We start from the raw sequence: 15,983 nt of genomic DNA, 5'->3' as shown, positions 1-15,983 counted from the left end.
ATAAACAAATTTCAAGTAATGGAAAATCCACTGTCCCACTTCACTTCTTATGGTAAAATTATTCTCAGTCTTAAAAAATGTGCACCTTGTTCCCCTTTTGAACATTTCTAGCTTCAATTTTCAGCTTTCAATTTCTGTGGTGCTCAGTTGTGTTTGAGCTGCTGCCCAAGCCCTCGTGCTTCAACCTGACTTTGAGCCTTGGCCCATCTCTGGACCAGTTAGAAAGAAAACAAAGAAGAAAGGAAGAAGAAGAAAGGACTAAGAAAGGAAGAAGAAATAAAGAAAAAAGAAACCTCACATTATTCCTCAAGTGACATGTGCAGCAGGGATGGCAAACACCGAATAAAATGGTAGTGGCTTCCCAAAGATACAGGAGGAAAACTGAGAAAACATTGCTTCATTTGGGAATAAATAAATGCAGAAATAAACACATGAGCTCAGTTCCTCTTCCAGGCATGGGGAGGATGGCACACAAGGGTTCCAGCAGCCCATTGACCCTGGAGTATGACAAGCAACTGCTTAGTTAGCAGAAAATAAATCACTAGGACTGAATTTTTCAAAAGGAACTTTTGATATTTGAGGCTCCTCCGACAGCTGTGCTACACCATTCCAAGAGCACGCTCTGGTGCCACCACTGCTTCCTCAAACTCACACGGATTGTTTCGACACCCTCGGAAATGACAGTGGCTGGTAATTAACAGTAACTCAATCAGAGAAACCCACATGTTTTGAGAGTCAGCAAAGTCCACAGTGACCACTCTGTCTACCCTGGGAAGCTGGGTTCTCTCCAGCCCTCCCCTGCTCCTTGCTCCATGCGTGCTTGTTCTGCTCACCAGGGCACTCTCTTGCTTTTTGATCAAACTGGGAGAGCTCCCAGTTGGTTCCAGGAACACATGGCCTGGATGAACCAGAGAGCTGGGAATTGGGTTTATGCTGTAAGGCGAAGCCACAGCCTGAGCAGACACATTTCTGCCACCCCATGAGCAGGGATGGGGCCTTGGCTCTTTCACCCAGATATCTGGAGCATCAATTAGTGACAGAAATGGAAAGATGAGCTCCAACATTTTTAAACTGCCATGGTACATAATCCTCAGGAAAATGCCAAACCTCCTGGCCAAGTTTTCCTGTCTGTAAAAGGCAAAGTGCCTGAGGGCATCCCAAAAGGGTTGCCCTGTGGGGATGTCGGCGGGTGGCCACCCTCGGCACAGGTGTGGCACCCGCGTCCCGGCAGCTGATGACAGCGATGATGGGGGCGAGGAACATGAGAAGGGGAACACGCAGGGGCCAGTCAGGTGGGGAAGGGACAGCAACACTTTATCCCGTGCTACAGCAGCCTTGTGTCGAACCCTGGTTAAGGGCTCAGATGCCAGGAGAGCTTCAAACTCCCCACTGATGCAACAGCGGAGGAAACTGAAGCCTGACCCTGTTATGGAATCATCTCTTCCACTGACAGCAGTAGAACTGCATGGGAATGGCATGGGAATGACAATCTGTTAGGCATGATTAGGGCAAATATGGAGGGCTGAGAGGGCGGCTGGGCACTTACGCTTCTCGTTGGGCTGGGGCGTGTGGAAGAGTGTCAGCGGCCGCTCGCTGCAGGAGGGAGGCTTCGAGTCCATGCTCTTCTTGCGGGATAACAGCAGCTGTGAGTTCGACGCCGGAGTCTCTGGCACCGTGTTAAATATCTGTTAAAAATAATAAACAAGTTGTTCTCTGGCATCATCCTTCGAACAGGACAGCTGCCCACCTGCCTGGGTTGCACTACTCTACAGCCACTCTGCAGCGCAGCCTCTGAGGAAGATATGTGTTCAACAGGGCAATATTTTAGGTAGAATTTCCTAAATTCTACATTCCTGCTCTGTCTGCACTCCTCTTCTCTATTTTTCACCCAAGATGCACATTGCAGGATGGGAAGAACCCTGACACTCTGGCACTCTGCTGAATTTTTGGGGGTGCAGATGATGGCGAGTGTCCCAGACAGACCAGCCATCACCCTCCCCATGCCCCCTGTAGCACAGCCTCGGCGCCCACGCTCCCACGCCTGCAGGCCAGCTTGGGAAAGTCTTTGCAACTTTCAGCCACAGCTGTCAGAAAACTGAGTAATCACATTTTTCTCAAGGGGATGGAATTTTAAAACTGCATGAACCCAAAGAGAAGCAGTTTTGTTGGTTGTTGATATTTGGTTTTTTATTGTTCCTCTTCTGGATCCCCAGGCTCAGACAACAGCAGCCTCCATACCAGCTCTCTCAAGGTCTCACTTCATTGCTAGAGCTCATTAAACCCCATCCCTCAGTGTCTTTCCTGCTCTACCTGCCCCAGCCAGACAGTCAACCAGCACGGACAGAGGTTCCCAACAGGAAAACTGCATTTTGACACAGTTCACTGCCCGCTGCAGCATGGGGTGGCTCCTCTGGAGCACATGGCTGTTGCCACAGTCACTGGTAGCCATCACAGTGGCCACCAACAGCCATGGCCATGGTCACCAACAGCCATTACCACGGTCACCATCAGCCCTCTCCAGTGGCCACCACATGCCACCAGCGAGCGGAGCCGCTGCCAGCAGTTAACGGGTTTGTTTCATGAAACAACAACATCATCTTCACACACACACACACCAGCCCTCCACGATGATTCCTAAAAATCCCTGATTAAGTGCCAGGATGCCTCAGCCAAAAATGTCAATGTCCTATCCCTCCCAAAAGTGCACAGGGGCAGTGGGAAGGGCAGCGCTCGGCCCTCGAGAGGAGCTGATGACCCGTTCCCAGTGGATCAAGCATCACATGGCCAAGGACATCCCTCCCTGGCCTTTCTGAGGACATTGCTCCCCAGTCTCTCTGTCCATAGGGACTCCCTGTCTGGGCTCGGGATCAGCCCTGAAGCCGGTAGCTGGGGTGAGGCACAGGAATTGGAGCTGAATCCCTGTGTCCAGCTCCTGTGTGCACAGCAGGACCCCTGACCGGCCCTGTGAGCGCTTGGATCTGACTGCACAGTGGGACAGACGGAGAGATCATGGAGCCCTTCCTGGGGAGCTCTGCAGTGCTCATTCACACATTCCTCATGGGCTCAGGGATTAGTGGAGAGAGAGGCTGCCCCAGTCACACTCTCTGCAAGAAGCACCAAATGTTGTCACCCCACACGCCTGCCCACAGCCATTCCCACTCCGCAATGGCTGGTTCCCAGTCTCCCCATTGGAGTCTGGGGGCCAGTGTCTCCCCAGCCTCTTCCATGGATGATGCACCATGTTCTCTGCATCCCACCAGCCCTCCCCAGCCCCCAGCAGCTCACCAGCCCACCCTAGCACCTCACCAGCCCTGCCCAGTACATCTCACAGTCCCAGTTAGCCGGGCTATTCGTGGCTCACACAGCTGCACATGCTTCAGGTGCCTTCCCTGGCTCTGGGACCTCACCATGAGCCCTGTGCTCAGCAGGCTAAATACAGCTCCTGGGAGGCAGGATCCTCAGCACAGGGGCTGAAATCGGTCCCAGGGCACCCTGCCTGCCCTGGACTCCACTCCCCACACCCAGCACGGCCACTGCCTGCTTTAATGTGCTCCTGCTTTCAAATTGCTTTTCAGTAATAAATTCACCTTGGGAAATATAATGAAATATATAAACCAAGCAAGATAAAAGCATTAATTTATGAATTGCATTTTACACAACAATTCCCACGGCACACTTGAAAATAAACTTCCAGGTTTCTGTTTCAGGTTTTTGGGGGTTTTTTTGGTCTTTTATAACAAGAGAAGATACAAATGCTCTTCAGTGAGGAACTCAGTGACTAAAAGCAGCCTCATTTCAAATGCAGCTGGAACATCATTATTTTGCTAAAACCTTCAGCACTGAGATCTTACCATAACTTTGCATTTCTGTTAAAGCCCCCAGTCAGCCCAAAAAGCCGATGGCCTGCACTGCACCCTCAACACAGGCTCTCCAGCTGCTCTTGTGGAGGCAGGGAGAGGTGTGGGCAGCGCAGGAGGCATTACAGAGAATTAGGATATCTTTTATAATACATAAATGTGTTGTAGTCACAAGCACATGGAGGAAAGGCCGAGAATCACTCATGGATAAATCCTGTTAAGGTAAGTGGCATTGGGGTTCGTTAGGAAGTGCTGGGCAGCAGAGCAGGGCATGTGGCTCCTGCTCAGCTTCCTTAGGCTCCTGTTTGCTCCATTGCAACACCTGGCAGGCAAACAGAGCCATCGTCCCTTCCTCTCCAAGCCCTAATCCTACTCCCATCCCAAGGTTATTCCACATTTCCAGAGGATCTGGTGTCAGACTGGCCCAAAGGACAGCAGTTCCCAATGGTAGCTCTAATTTAAAGACAAATGCAAGGGATGTAACACCTTGATGCATAGGGATCTTCCTGAGGAGAACATGCCTGAGCTCCTCCATCCCAAACCAATACCACAGCCTTTCTGTGCCCACAGAAGCAATATCTCCAAGAATCAGAGATCCTGTCTCCCTGACCCCAATGGCTGCATGTTTGAGGCCCCACTGCAGCCCCATGCAGCTGTGCCCCAGGACTGCTGCCCACACCACACAGAGCAGAGGTTCAGCCTTGCATGTGAACACACAACAAACCTGTCCAAGATGTCCCCCAAGATGCCTGTGAGCAAAGTCCCATGTGACAGCTGTGATGCCACCCTGCACCACCACCCTGGTCAGGGCAAGCTGGTCTCTACTTCTACCTTTGCAGCACAAATTAGTTACTTCTTTCCAACCAAAACCAGACTAACAAAAGAGCATAATCATGGAACTGGATGAATTCAGAAGAAAATGGTATATTTTAGCACATGCAGTCACCCCATGCAGCCAACTGGGAGGGACAGCCAGCACGATGGCCCCACCGAGCCACCACTGCTCCACTGACAAACAACATCCTCATGGCCAACAAACACAAATGCATCAGGATTCAGGAGATCAATGCTATGGATAAAGCCAGTACTTGATAAAACCAGATTTAGTCAGCAAAGCAGGAGCCAGCCAAGGTGTACATCTTGCACTAGCTTCCTTTAGTGCTCATCTCTCTTGAAACCAAGGACAAATTTCTACTAAACAGTGCAAAAGGGGGAGAAAGGGGATTTCTGTGATGGAGGCACAGACATGCTGACTCATACTGGGATGCCAGGAACAGCTTGGTTACCCAACTGCACCCCAGGAACAGGTAATTTTGGCACCTCTGTGCCCTCTCCTGAGCTGTGTCCCTCACTAGTGACAGTGCCAGGGAGGTGCCGGCTGTCCCTTCCCTGGCACAGCCCCCCCACCTGCAGCAAAGCTGCCAGTGCTGCTGGTTATAGGGAATGAGGGGGGCCCTGGGAGAGGGGGCTCCCATTGGGAAAGAGAGACCAATTCCTTCCCATAAATAATTGACACTGAAAGAAGCCAGGGAAGCCATTACCTTCTCATGGTTTTCTATTAAAATTTCAATCACAATGTTCTGGAATTTGATGTCCATAATGGCAGCGACTGTTTCCTCTTGAGGTCGAAGCAGCGTCGGCCCAAACACCACACCCAGATTAGCAACAGTCATCAGGTTCTGCTTGTGATTATCTGCAACTCTGGGAAAAAATAAAAAGAGAAAGAAAATGAAGTAGGTGATGGAACTAATCCGCAGGGAACCCCCTCTCTGCTCTCCCTGACTCGTGGCTGGCACAAGGCTTACAACCCTGTTTACATTTTTTACGCTCCTGGTGAGCTCCTTGAAGGCTCAGCCATGTGGAAAAGTACAAATTTAACTGTTGTGTTCCTGGAGACCTTTCAGCCTCCATGAATTGACTAATCCCACAAAACCCCAACCCTGCACCGGCCACCGAGCCTCATGCTGCAAACCACTCCCAGAAAAACATCTTGAATCATTAATGCTTAAAACCCTTCTGAAAACAAATTGTTGGACCTCTGACACACGCTGCTCTCCAACTCAATGAGTGACCTCATATGTTCCAAAGGCCAATTCCTTCTCAGCCATTCCAGCGCTGGGCTGCACCAGAGGTCAGCCCCATCCAGGTCATCCAGACTGGCTGGGAGGTGACAATGGGTCTTTACCCCCAGATCCCCATGGCCCACGTCTGCCCTTCTCCATCCTGCTGAGGAACCCACCTGAGATGAGGACCCGCTCACCCAGGGACCCACCAATATTCGAGCTTCCTCCCTGCCACCTCCATCTCTTTTTTGTTCACGAGGGCACAGACCAGTTCAGAGAAGTGAAGCAGCTCACGCTGAGGACGTGCCACGGTGTGTTTGAGGGGTTAACTTGGAGCAGCTCCAGTTGGTCCCTGGTCTTAGTGATGCAAATCCCCATCAGTCCCAATGGGGCACATCCTATGCTCTGTCTCACCCTGAGGATACCGTGCACTGAGGACACACTGCATGCAGGAGGCAGCCCAGTAGCCCCCATCCATGTCAGACCATGGATGCCAGGGACCAGGTGCTCGGCTGCTCCGTGGCACAAGCCTGGCTGTGGCATGGACAGAACTCGCCGGGTACCATGGAATCTGCTGAGTCACGCGGGGACACGCGTGCGGGCGGCGCAGCCGGGACCTGCGGCGCAGCCCTGCAGCCCCGTCTCCCCGAGTCTTTCTTGTGGTTTTCTCCTCACCTCTTCAACCAGGAAACACAGCAGCTTCAGGCTGTGTGCTCACACAGTTTTAGCCTAAGGGGGTTTTAGTGTCTTTTCCCTTCACTCTTTCTCTCCTGTTTCCATGGATAAATGCAGCGGAGGAGCACAGAGTGAGGCTGGACTGCCCCAAAAATTCATTGCCACGAGCTTTTACTATTGATCTTGGGGCCAAGATATTTGTGGGCATACTCAGTGTATTTCAGCACACTGTAAGCACAGGCTGGCTTAAAAGAAAAGATGCTTTCCATCCTTTTCCATCCAAATCTCACTTGAACCAGAAAGAACTCATTCCTCATCTCTATATACAGCTCCTCAGGCAGCAGATGGGGACCTCAGCACAGAGTAGGGCTCAGTGCTGCTGGTCTAGCTTCTCCCAACAGCAGCATCAGCCCTACTTACTGCCCAGGCAAGAAGCCTCACTTCGGTGCATGTTACATCCCTGGAGAACAGGCAGAGCTGTCACCTCCACCGAGTCTGCGCTTAAAGGTGGGAGGTCCTGGCCAAAGCCCCTCAGGAGCTGGTGGAACCTCCCTCTTACCCGTAACTCCCCCCACTGTCAGGAAGCTCTGAATATTTTATCACAAAAGTGCGGGAAATCTCCAGTGTCAGTAAACGCTGTGGGAGATGGGCTGCCCTGGAAACGGGCTCCAGCACAGAGATGACAACTTTGCCAGTGCTGAGATGATGTGCTGCCCACAGGGCTGCTGTCATCCCATCCAGGTTGGACATTCCCATCCCCAGATGGGCACGGAGCCTCTCCCCATCCCCATCCCCATCCTCACCACAGCCAAGAGTACACCAAGCTGTGCACTGCAACACTGGCACCACCCACCATGACCCGCAGAGCTGGGAGAGGGGGAGCAAACTTTCCTTAGGGAGTCACAACCCCATGCAACAGTGAGAAAGGCAGAAGTCCAGTAAGAAACATTATATGCTATATAATACTTCTACGAGGATTCAAACCTTCCCCTCACTCCCACCCATCTCCTCACCAAGACACTTACAAACCCCAAAGACATTTTCCAATTGCAACATCTACATTTCAAACGCACATTCACGTGCTCCTAACTCGATTTGGAAAAACACAGCTGCAATTCAAATGGCTTTGAAAAGTACTAATAAAATAATAATTTTAGTGATCTTCTGCGGTTAGTAAAACAATGTTCATTTATTAAAAAAAAACAATCTAATTGATCTAAGTCATACAAAATTAGGTCCCTCCATTTCTCATTACCGTTACCATGTCCTACATCACTCTAATAAATTGCACTGTCACCAGCTCATTAGGGTGAGGCAGCTGTGCGTGGCCCTGGTAATTATTTCAGACTGAGCTATTAATGGCTTCCCAGGCAGGACATGATCCTGCAGCACCAGCCACGGACCTGCCCTAGCAATGCCCACACGGGTGGCCCCTTGCCTCCATCACCAAACTCCACTGTGTTTTATTTTGCCTCTGGAAGTGTGGGAGCCATTCTGCAGCTATGCAATCTGGCTCCTTTCTGGAATAAACCTTAGTGGCACATGAACTGATCTGCATCCTGGGTACTTTTCCAGCAATAGCCTTCCCCACACTGGGTCACCACAGCTGTGCTCCAAAACATGATTCACCTTTCACATCCTTCAAATTCCACAACCATTACCCACAGGATAATCTACTCTAAATTATACCTCTTCATCATCTTTTGTACTAGGAAATAATGCCACAGTTTCTAAAGATGGGGTGTTCTCAGCCCAAAGTGAGCTTAATGCTGGGGCTGTTCAGCAGGGACTGGCAGCGCCATTCCTGAGCTGCCCTTTAGAAGGTTTCCAAGCATTCACTGTATTTTCCTTTTAACCTGCTGTTTCTTTCCAGTCCTCAGTGCACTTTGAAAGAACTGCACTAACATTAACTTTGATGGGTCCTTTTCCCACTCCCTCTCCATACCCACTTTGGAGGAGTCACATCCAGCACAGGGAAGAAGCAACAATTAATGGAGGAATGTGCAGAACCTCTTCACTCCTGCTTGGGGCTCCCAACAGGCCAAACTACCACTGGCTTTTGGACTCTGGGCTGTGCCTCCTCCTCTCAACACATGATGCCTCCCTCCAGGATCAGTGGGAGATCAGCCTGGCAGTGTGGGACAGTCCTTGGCCATGGGAATATCTGCGCTCAGCAGTGCCTCACCAACGCGCAGCTCCATGAAGGCCTGACCCACTTGGTGCTGACCCAGGAGCTGTGCTGGATGCTGCCAGCACCCAGCCAATGGCACTGAGACCGAGCCTGGGACACCCTGGGCCAGGAGCCCAGCGCTCCTGTGGGAGCTCCATCCCAGCAGGTCATTCCCCAGGGTGTCTGTGGACGCCGCTCACTTTACACTCACTTTCAGCAAAACAAAGGAGAACAGGAGCGGAGTAAATCCATGTTGTGTGTTAAATTAGATTATGCCCAGGTTGCCTGGATACCGTATAATCACTGCCATGACCAAACACAATTTAATACAGGGTAATTGGTAGCCAAGGTTCAGCGCAGGGAAAGCGCAGGAACAGTAAATATTCCCTGGCTGCGCTGGCTCGCGGTCGGCACTATGTGGGAGAGGAGAATGGCAGCGGGTGCCATGGGCAGGCAGCACAGCGTGGGCCCTCACTCCTCTTACCAAGATTAATGAATTTGGTCTTTTCACCCTGCTCAATGGCTCAGACTCATTTTCACTAAGACCCAGTTAAAGAATTCACTTGCTTCTCCAGCAAACTACACAGGTGCTTCCAGTCCTCCCATTAAGAGCCAGCACTGCAGCTGAACATCATGCACAGGGCCCAGGACAACAAAAAATAGACCAGCATGAGACTTCTGGGCTCTGACCTGGCACCAGTGGGATCACTTGACACTGGTGGACACAGTCCAAGCCCCTGCCCAGCACACTGGGAACCAAGAGCCACAGAGCTCCATGGGGGCTGCTCCAGTGGATGCCACGAGGGCACCCGGCTCTGCTCCCCACAGAACTCCTGTTTCCTGTGTCTGGAATACATACTTTGTGCATGTATTTTATATATGTGTATAAAATTATATATATATAAAAATTTTTGTGTATGTATTTTATATATAAAATACATGTATCTGCATATCAGCCCAAAGTGCCATTATTAGTTCAAATATCTTCCCTGATTCAGAAAAAAATCTCTGAGCAAACAACCATTTGAAGGGAACAAAGGCAAAGTCTGGAGTGTTTCTATTTCTATGCCTGGGACAAACCTTTGAAAACAAAGTGCTTGTTGTGGCTGGCCTAGCAAGTCCTTAGAGGATGGAAAATAATGCAGCTAATTCCTATTGCTACAGGTAAAAATCCATCTCTTGTCTGCCATCACCAATAGAGCTGTTTAATGTGAAAAGCCAGTCACACAGAGGCCAGTAATTCCCAAAATTATTTAGGCTGCTTTGGGTAGTTTGACAGAAATTAAACACTCACCTTTGACTCTGGATGTGCATGAGAGGTAAAAAGCAGAGGGAGTGCAGGCAGCACGCTGGGATCTGAGGGGGGCCTGTGGATCCACCATCCTGGGTGGGGTGTTGGTGCATGGCAGAACTGCACTTACCCCATGCTAGTGAGAGCCCACCAGGGCGGCAGCTAAGTTCCCACCCAGTTCATCCAAAGAATCATAGTATCATGGAATCATTCAGGTGGGAAAAGCTCTCCAAGATCATTGAGTCCAGCCATTCCCCCAGCACTGCCAAGGTCGCCACTAACCCACGTCCCCAGCTGCCACATCTACATGGCTTTTAAATCCGTCCAGGGATGGTGACTCCACCACTGCTCTGGGCAGCCTGTGCCAGGGCTGGACGATCCTTTCCATGAGAGAAATTTCCCTAATATCCAACCCAAAACTCCTCCGGCACAACTTGAGGCCATTTCCTCTTGTCCTGTCGCTTGTTATCTGAGAAAAGACCAGACCTCCACCTCGCTCCATCCTCCTGTCAGGGAGTTGTAGAGCATGAGAAGGTCCTCCCTGACCCTCCTTTTCTGCAGGTTGAGCCTCCCTTAGGCCCCTCAGCTGCTCCTGGTGCTCCAGACCCTTCCCCAGCTCTGCTGCCTGTCTCTGGACACGATCCAGAAATCCCTCCTGGGGCAGCACATCCAAGCTTTGTCCAGGTGGAACCCCACAGCTCCCTGCTCCCAGTTGCCCCCACTTCCAGCCATTTAATCTGGATCTCACCCAGGAATGGACGGACGGACACAGGCGGCTGTGAGCGCACTCAATTGCTGGTATTTATCAGATACGATCTAATGAGTTCTGGGAAATGTTCCTGGGTGCATTTAACTCATCCCTGCACATTACTGAGTTTAATTGGGCTGCAGTGTATGAGTGTGTATGTAGGTGGAGAGCAGCTGAGGGACTGGGCTGGCCTCCACTCGGTTTCACCCCTCTCCGAGGGGCTGGCAGAGTTGTGTCCCAGGAGATGGTGGCCCTGCAGCTCCCTGGGGATGACTCACTCTTGCTCAAACCTACGGTGGGTCTCCCAGCCTTGGGAACGTGTCCAATGGCCAGGAATGCAGTAGGTGTTTATTGCAGGCATGTTGTGACCACGGTGCCCAGCGCAGAGCTGGTGAAACCACCGGTGCAATTCCACCTGTAGCAGCGCCCGCTGGTGTACCAGGCAGCTAAACTGGTCAATCACACATTCCTAAACCATTCCTAAAAAGGCTACGTGCATCATAGGAGGTGACAGGGACACTGGTCTGCAGTGGTTGCTGGAAGACAGCCCTGGGGAACCAAGGAGTGTAGCACCTCAAAGGAGTCTGGCCAGCTCTGCTTCATCTCATGTTCCAAAGGCACCTGGGACATGGGTTAATGGTGGCCTTGGCAGTGCTGGGGTAACGGCTGGACTCAATGACCTTAGAGAGTTTTTCCAACATTCATGATTCCATGATTCCCAAGCTGGAGCACACAAGCACAGAACTGCCACACTTCCAAATTGCACAACCGCCTCTTTATCCTGCTCTTGAGGTTCTGGACATGACTGCACTCTTTGGGCTGCTCTTGGATGCAGGGAGCTCTGCAAGGGCCAGAGGAGTCTGGAGTGGCAGGAGGTCATTGGGCTCAGTCAGCCACATCTGTGGGAATTGGGAACATCTGGAATACAGACAAACCCTGCTGCTGGCAGCCCAGGCTCCGCAGGCCACAAGCTCACAGCTCCGCACCCTCCCCAGCCCCGCCATTCCGGAGAGGAGAGCCAAGCCTGAGGAATGTAGATGGAGGCCAGCGGATCCAGAAGGAGGACAGATCACCAGGGAATGACAAGGGGAAACTTGCTGAAAGCAAAAACCTTCAGAGGCAACACTGAGGACTAAAGGGGTCTCAGCAAGCAGCCACGCTGCTCTCGAGTTTCCTGCTCAGGCAAGGATCAAAACTGTGCCTGCACTGATTCTGGGTGCTTTGGCTTGCTCCAACAAGACTCTTTTTCTCCTGGGTGAATCTGGCCACAGCTGGATGCTTGGGTTCACTCCCAGGGAAAAAAAAAAAGGCTCATGTTGCACTGAGAAGATGCCGAGGCCAAATGTGAGGTTCAGTATCAGCGAGTCTGATCAGTGCGAATTCCAAACGTGCTGCAACTTGCAAGGAAAACACGCAGGGACCTGCAACGCTGCTCTGGTTCAGGCTTCCCAGACCAAGCCAATGTGGTTTCCAAAGCCATCCTCTCCGTCCTCTCTGGCTTTGGGCAAGCTGAGCTTGATGGGGGATCTCAGAGGGATCTCGGATCTGCTCACCGACCCTCAGCCCAGGGCTGAGTGGCACCGGGCTGGCACATTCCCTGCACCTCATCACAGCATCAGCAGCACTGCAGGTTTCCATTGACACCCTGGTGAAAGCCACAGGTACAGCCACGATGTTAAATGTCACTGTGGTTTCCACCTGCACAAATACAGCAGCCAAAGGGGCCTCACCCTTAAACAACCCCAGGGACAGGGTGGAATGGGGGCTGCCACGGCCACAAACACCATCCCCTGTGCCACTGCCATCCCCAACCCCAGCACCCCGGCAAAGCCCCTGCTGAACAGGCAGGTTTTCCTTCAAAAACAGAACTCGCTGGTGCTGTCACATTGCAATAAGAAACCCACACGGCCAGCAGGGCAATGAAAGCCCCAAGGAGAGGTATAAGTTACAAACAATCCTTTGAAAGATCTGCCGCCACGGTAAGCGCTGTGCTGAAGTCTACAACCTGCTGCGTGGAAAACAGCCAAAGTAAATGGGCTCCCTGGGAGCCTCCTGTCAGGAACTGGCACTGGGGTGAGCAAGTGCACCTCCCACCATCCCTGCAGGGAATCATTCCCAGCTGGAGCCAGGTTGTGGGGCCACATGCAGGAGGTGCCTGGTGCACACCTGTACGTTCACACGAGTACAGTGGCCACGGGGAAGGAGAACAAAAAGGGGGGTTGACTTTTTTTTTTCCTCTTAGAGGTGTTTTGGAGCACATTTGCTTCACAAAGGAAAGGTTAGTGCCCACTCCTCCAAAATACTGAATTTCATAGAACAACAATTTTAGAAGAAAGAGAATACAGGAATAACCAGCTTTGCAGAATAAGTCATGGCGAAAAACAGCAGGAAAAATGCTTGTCCCACCTTTTCCAATGATTGAAAACATCCCTCATTCCCCCAGTCTTGTGTACCCTGCCACACACATATAGGTTGGAACAAGATGGCTTTAAAGGTCCCTCTCAACCCAAACTTTTCTTGATTCTGTGAGCTGGAGATCATGGGGAAAACTGTTGCTCAAAGACATCTTGGTGCTGATGATTTCTGGTCTCCTTCCTCGTGCTGAAAAAAGATTGGACTAAAAATCACTGAGTTTGGTCCATGTGCTGGGTCTATTCATACAGAGCAATCAAGGGATGTGCTCATTAAGACGTCTCCATCCCACTCTGTCTGAGGCAACGGCACAGACACCACCAGGGAAAGACCAGCCAGTTATTGGAAATCTTTTGCTCACTCTCACTTCAATCTGTTTCCATACACAGTTTCAGTTTCACTGTGATAAACAATTAAAAAGAATCCAGATATAATTATGTGCTATCAACAACCTCTATCCCACCACACCAAGTTCAAACACAAGCCCACAAGCATTCACACTTGAGGAATGCAAAATGCCTGGTGCTGCTCCTGGAGATCCCAGGCATCAAGTGGGAGCTCAGCAGAGATGTTCAACCACAGAAACTCCACAGCTAACCAGGCATGTGCTGCATTACGAGCTTCTAAACCATCATGCCAGGTTGGTGACATCAGCTTTAGTCCAAGACCCCCATTATCATACCTATAGACATGAGTCTTGTGTGGGAAGAACCTAACGAGAGGTGCTGTAGGCTCCAGAGCTCATTCCTCTCCAGCCAAAAACTGGGGAAACTGCAGAAAACATAAGGACCTTTTGGAGAAGCTTGGAAGGAAAAGCTACCAGCACACACACAGCTGCTCCATGGACAATCCAGGTTGAGGGGGTTAAAAGTTCATTTGCAGAAGCAGATAGCTAATTTAAACATTACAGGAAGTCAAGCCCAAAAACCCAGAGAACACCTACAGGGCTTTTTGTCGTGGTTTTTCTTTTTAGTTCTGCAGAATCTCAAAAACAAAACCAGAGAAGTAAAAGGAAGGCAGAGCAGGCAAGGGGAAGGCATGCACAGAGTGCTGCAGGGTACACTGTGCTGTTTGGGCTCTGTGGAAGCATCACCGGCTCCTCCACCAAAACACATGAGGTAGAGGAGAGCAAAGGGGAAACCAAAGGTGTTGCTGTGACACCTCTGGTTCCAAAGCACAAATCATACAATCATGGAACCAACAGAATGGGTTGGGTTGGAAGGGACCTTAAAGCCCACCTATTTCCAACTAGGGAAAAAGGAAAAACGGGCAAAGAAAGCACGGCAGGAGACTGACATGAGCCTGAACCAGGACAGTCGAGCTCCAGACAGGACTCTCCCATCTCCAGCAAGGCAGGACGTGCCTACAGGGAGTCACCTTCCATGTGACTTTCGCTACCTATGGGAATATCTAGATCCTCTGAGTCACCCGAACTCCCAGGGCTTTGCCCAGGAGCCAGCAGTGCTGTGATCCAAAAGGAGCAAAAACAGGCACTGGGCAAAAAAATGGCATTCCCGAAGGCAGCAATGAGGACCACTGCCTGGCCTGGGGTACACTAGCTCAGAGAATGCTCCCTGTTTGCTTTTGGCAGCCAAATCAAGTGAGGAGTATAAGAGAGCGGAGCATCTCAGAGGCCTCAGTGGCTAGTGGAAATTTCCAGAATGTCCGGGACAAGAATGACTTACTGGAAGCAATACATAAATCAAGCAAATGAATAGTTACCAGACAGCAGCATAAACAGCTGCCATGGGGATGAAATCAGACCTGCTGTGCCAAGAGGCGTCAGCCTCCTTGCCGGCTGCACCTTCGGGGGAAACCAGGAAAACAAACCAAGGAAAAGCACATTTCTGGGGGATCTGCCACCCCTGGTCCCATGCAGGTGCCTCGGTGGGTTCCTGAAGTCGTGGGCACAGAGCCCACCGTGGTGAGCACTGGGGACCAGTTCCCAGGGGCTCTGCAGGGCAGTATGGCTGGGAGCGCGGCACAGGGCTGCCAAGGCCAGGACTGCTCCACGCCGAGGAAAACAAGCACGGGTTGTATTTTTAGGCAGAAGACCTGGAGGAATTTTTTTCTTCTTCTCCTTTGCCAACAATCCCTCGTACAGCAGCGAGCCCTCCGGAACACACCGCACACCGTGCCCGGCCCCTGCCCTGTCGCGCCAACGTGGGTTTTGCTGGATCCCCAACAGCAGCTGCCCTGCAGAGCCCACGGAAACCATCAGAAACCATCGTGCTGATCAGCGGCAAACAATTTGTGCTAGAGATAACAATCACTGTCTTCTTGGTTAAAAAACGCAAACTAGAAAACACCACCGGAGTAAAACCATAGGGAACCAGTCGGTGTTGGCCAGGTTGCAGCTGGGAGAGATTAGAGATAATTAATTCTGCTAAATACACATACACACAGCTTGGCTGCAGCCTGCTCCACGGTCCTGACCTTGGCCAGGAGAGGAGTGGGTGTGCAGGTCAGGGGACACTTGGGGCAGTGGCAGCGATGCTGGGGGAATGCTGACCCACGGGAGGGTCTGGGGGCCCTGCGGAGGATGCACGAGCCCAGCACCACCTTCATTGGAGAGCTGGACTCACTGCCACGAGAACAAAGCAAAGCTCAGGTGTCAAATTATGGCCACGCACAAAAAATAACTCCTGAAATGCTTGAAATATAAACAGAGTGAAATCCTCCTGTTCTGCACAAAAAAAGAAGAAAGAGACAGGGATGATATTGCAGCTCCACAAACAAAAATGGCAATTTTCTGCAACCAGCTCAA

The 15,983-nt window shown here is 51.1% G+C and overlaps 1 protein-coding gene across 1 annotated transcript in view; it reads right to left on the bottom strand.

Moving 5' to 3' along the window:
• Window positions 1–15,983, bottom strand: part of ARHGAP26 (Rho GTPase activating protein 26) — a 92,979-nt gene that overhangs the window by 26,325 nt on the left and 50,671 nt on the right. The window contains exons 17-18 of the mRNA XM_029960282.1: window positions 5,399–5,558; window positions 1,547–1,685 (exon numbers count right to left, since the gene is read on the bottom strand). Of these exons, the coding sequence (XP_029816142.1) occupies window positions 1,547–1,685; window positions 5,399–5,558 (299 nt within the window). The remainder of the gene's footprint in view (window positions 1–1,546; window positions 1,686–5,398; window positions 5,559–15,983) is intronic.

This window comes from Manacus vitellinus, unplaced genomic scaffold, assembly GCF_001715985.3.
Source record: "Manacus vitellinus isolate BGI_N305 unplaced genomic scaffold, ASM171598v3 scaffold_25_pilon, whole genome shotgun sequence".
In the NCBI taxonomy this organism is placed as follows: domain Eukaryota; kingdom Metazoa; phylum Chordata; class Aves; order Passeriformes; family Pipridae; genus Manacus; species Manacus vitellinus.
The sequence above is the reverse complement of the archived record's forward strand: the minus strand, read 5'-3'. Positions and strand labels throughout refer to the sequence as shown.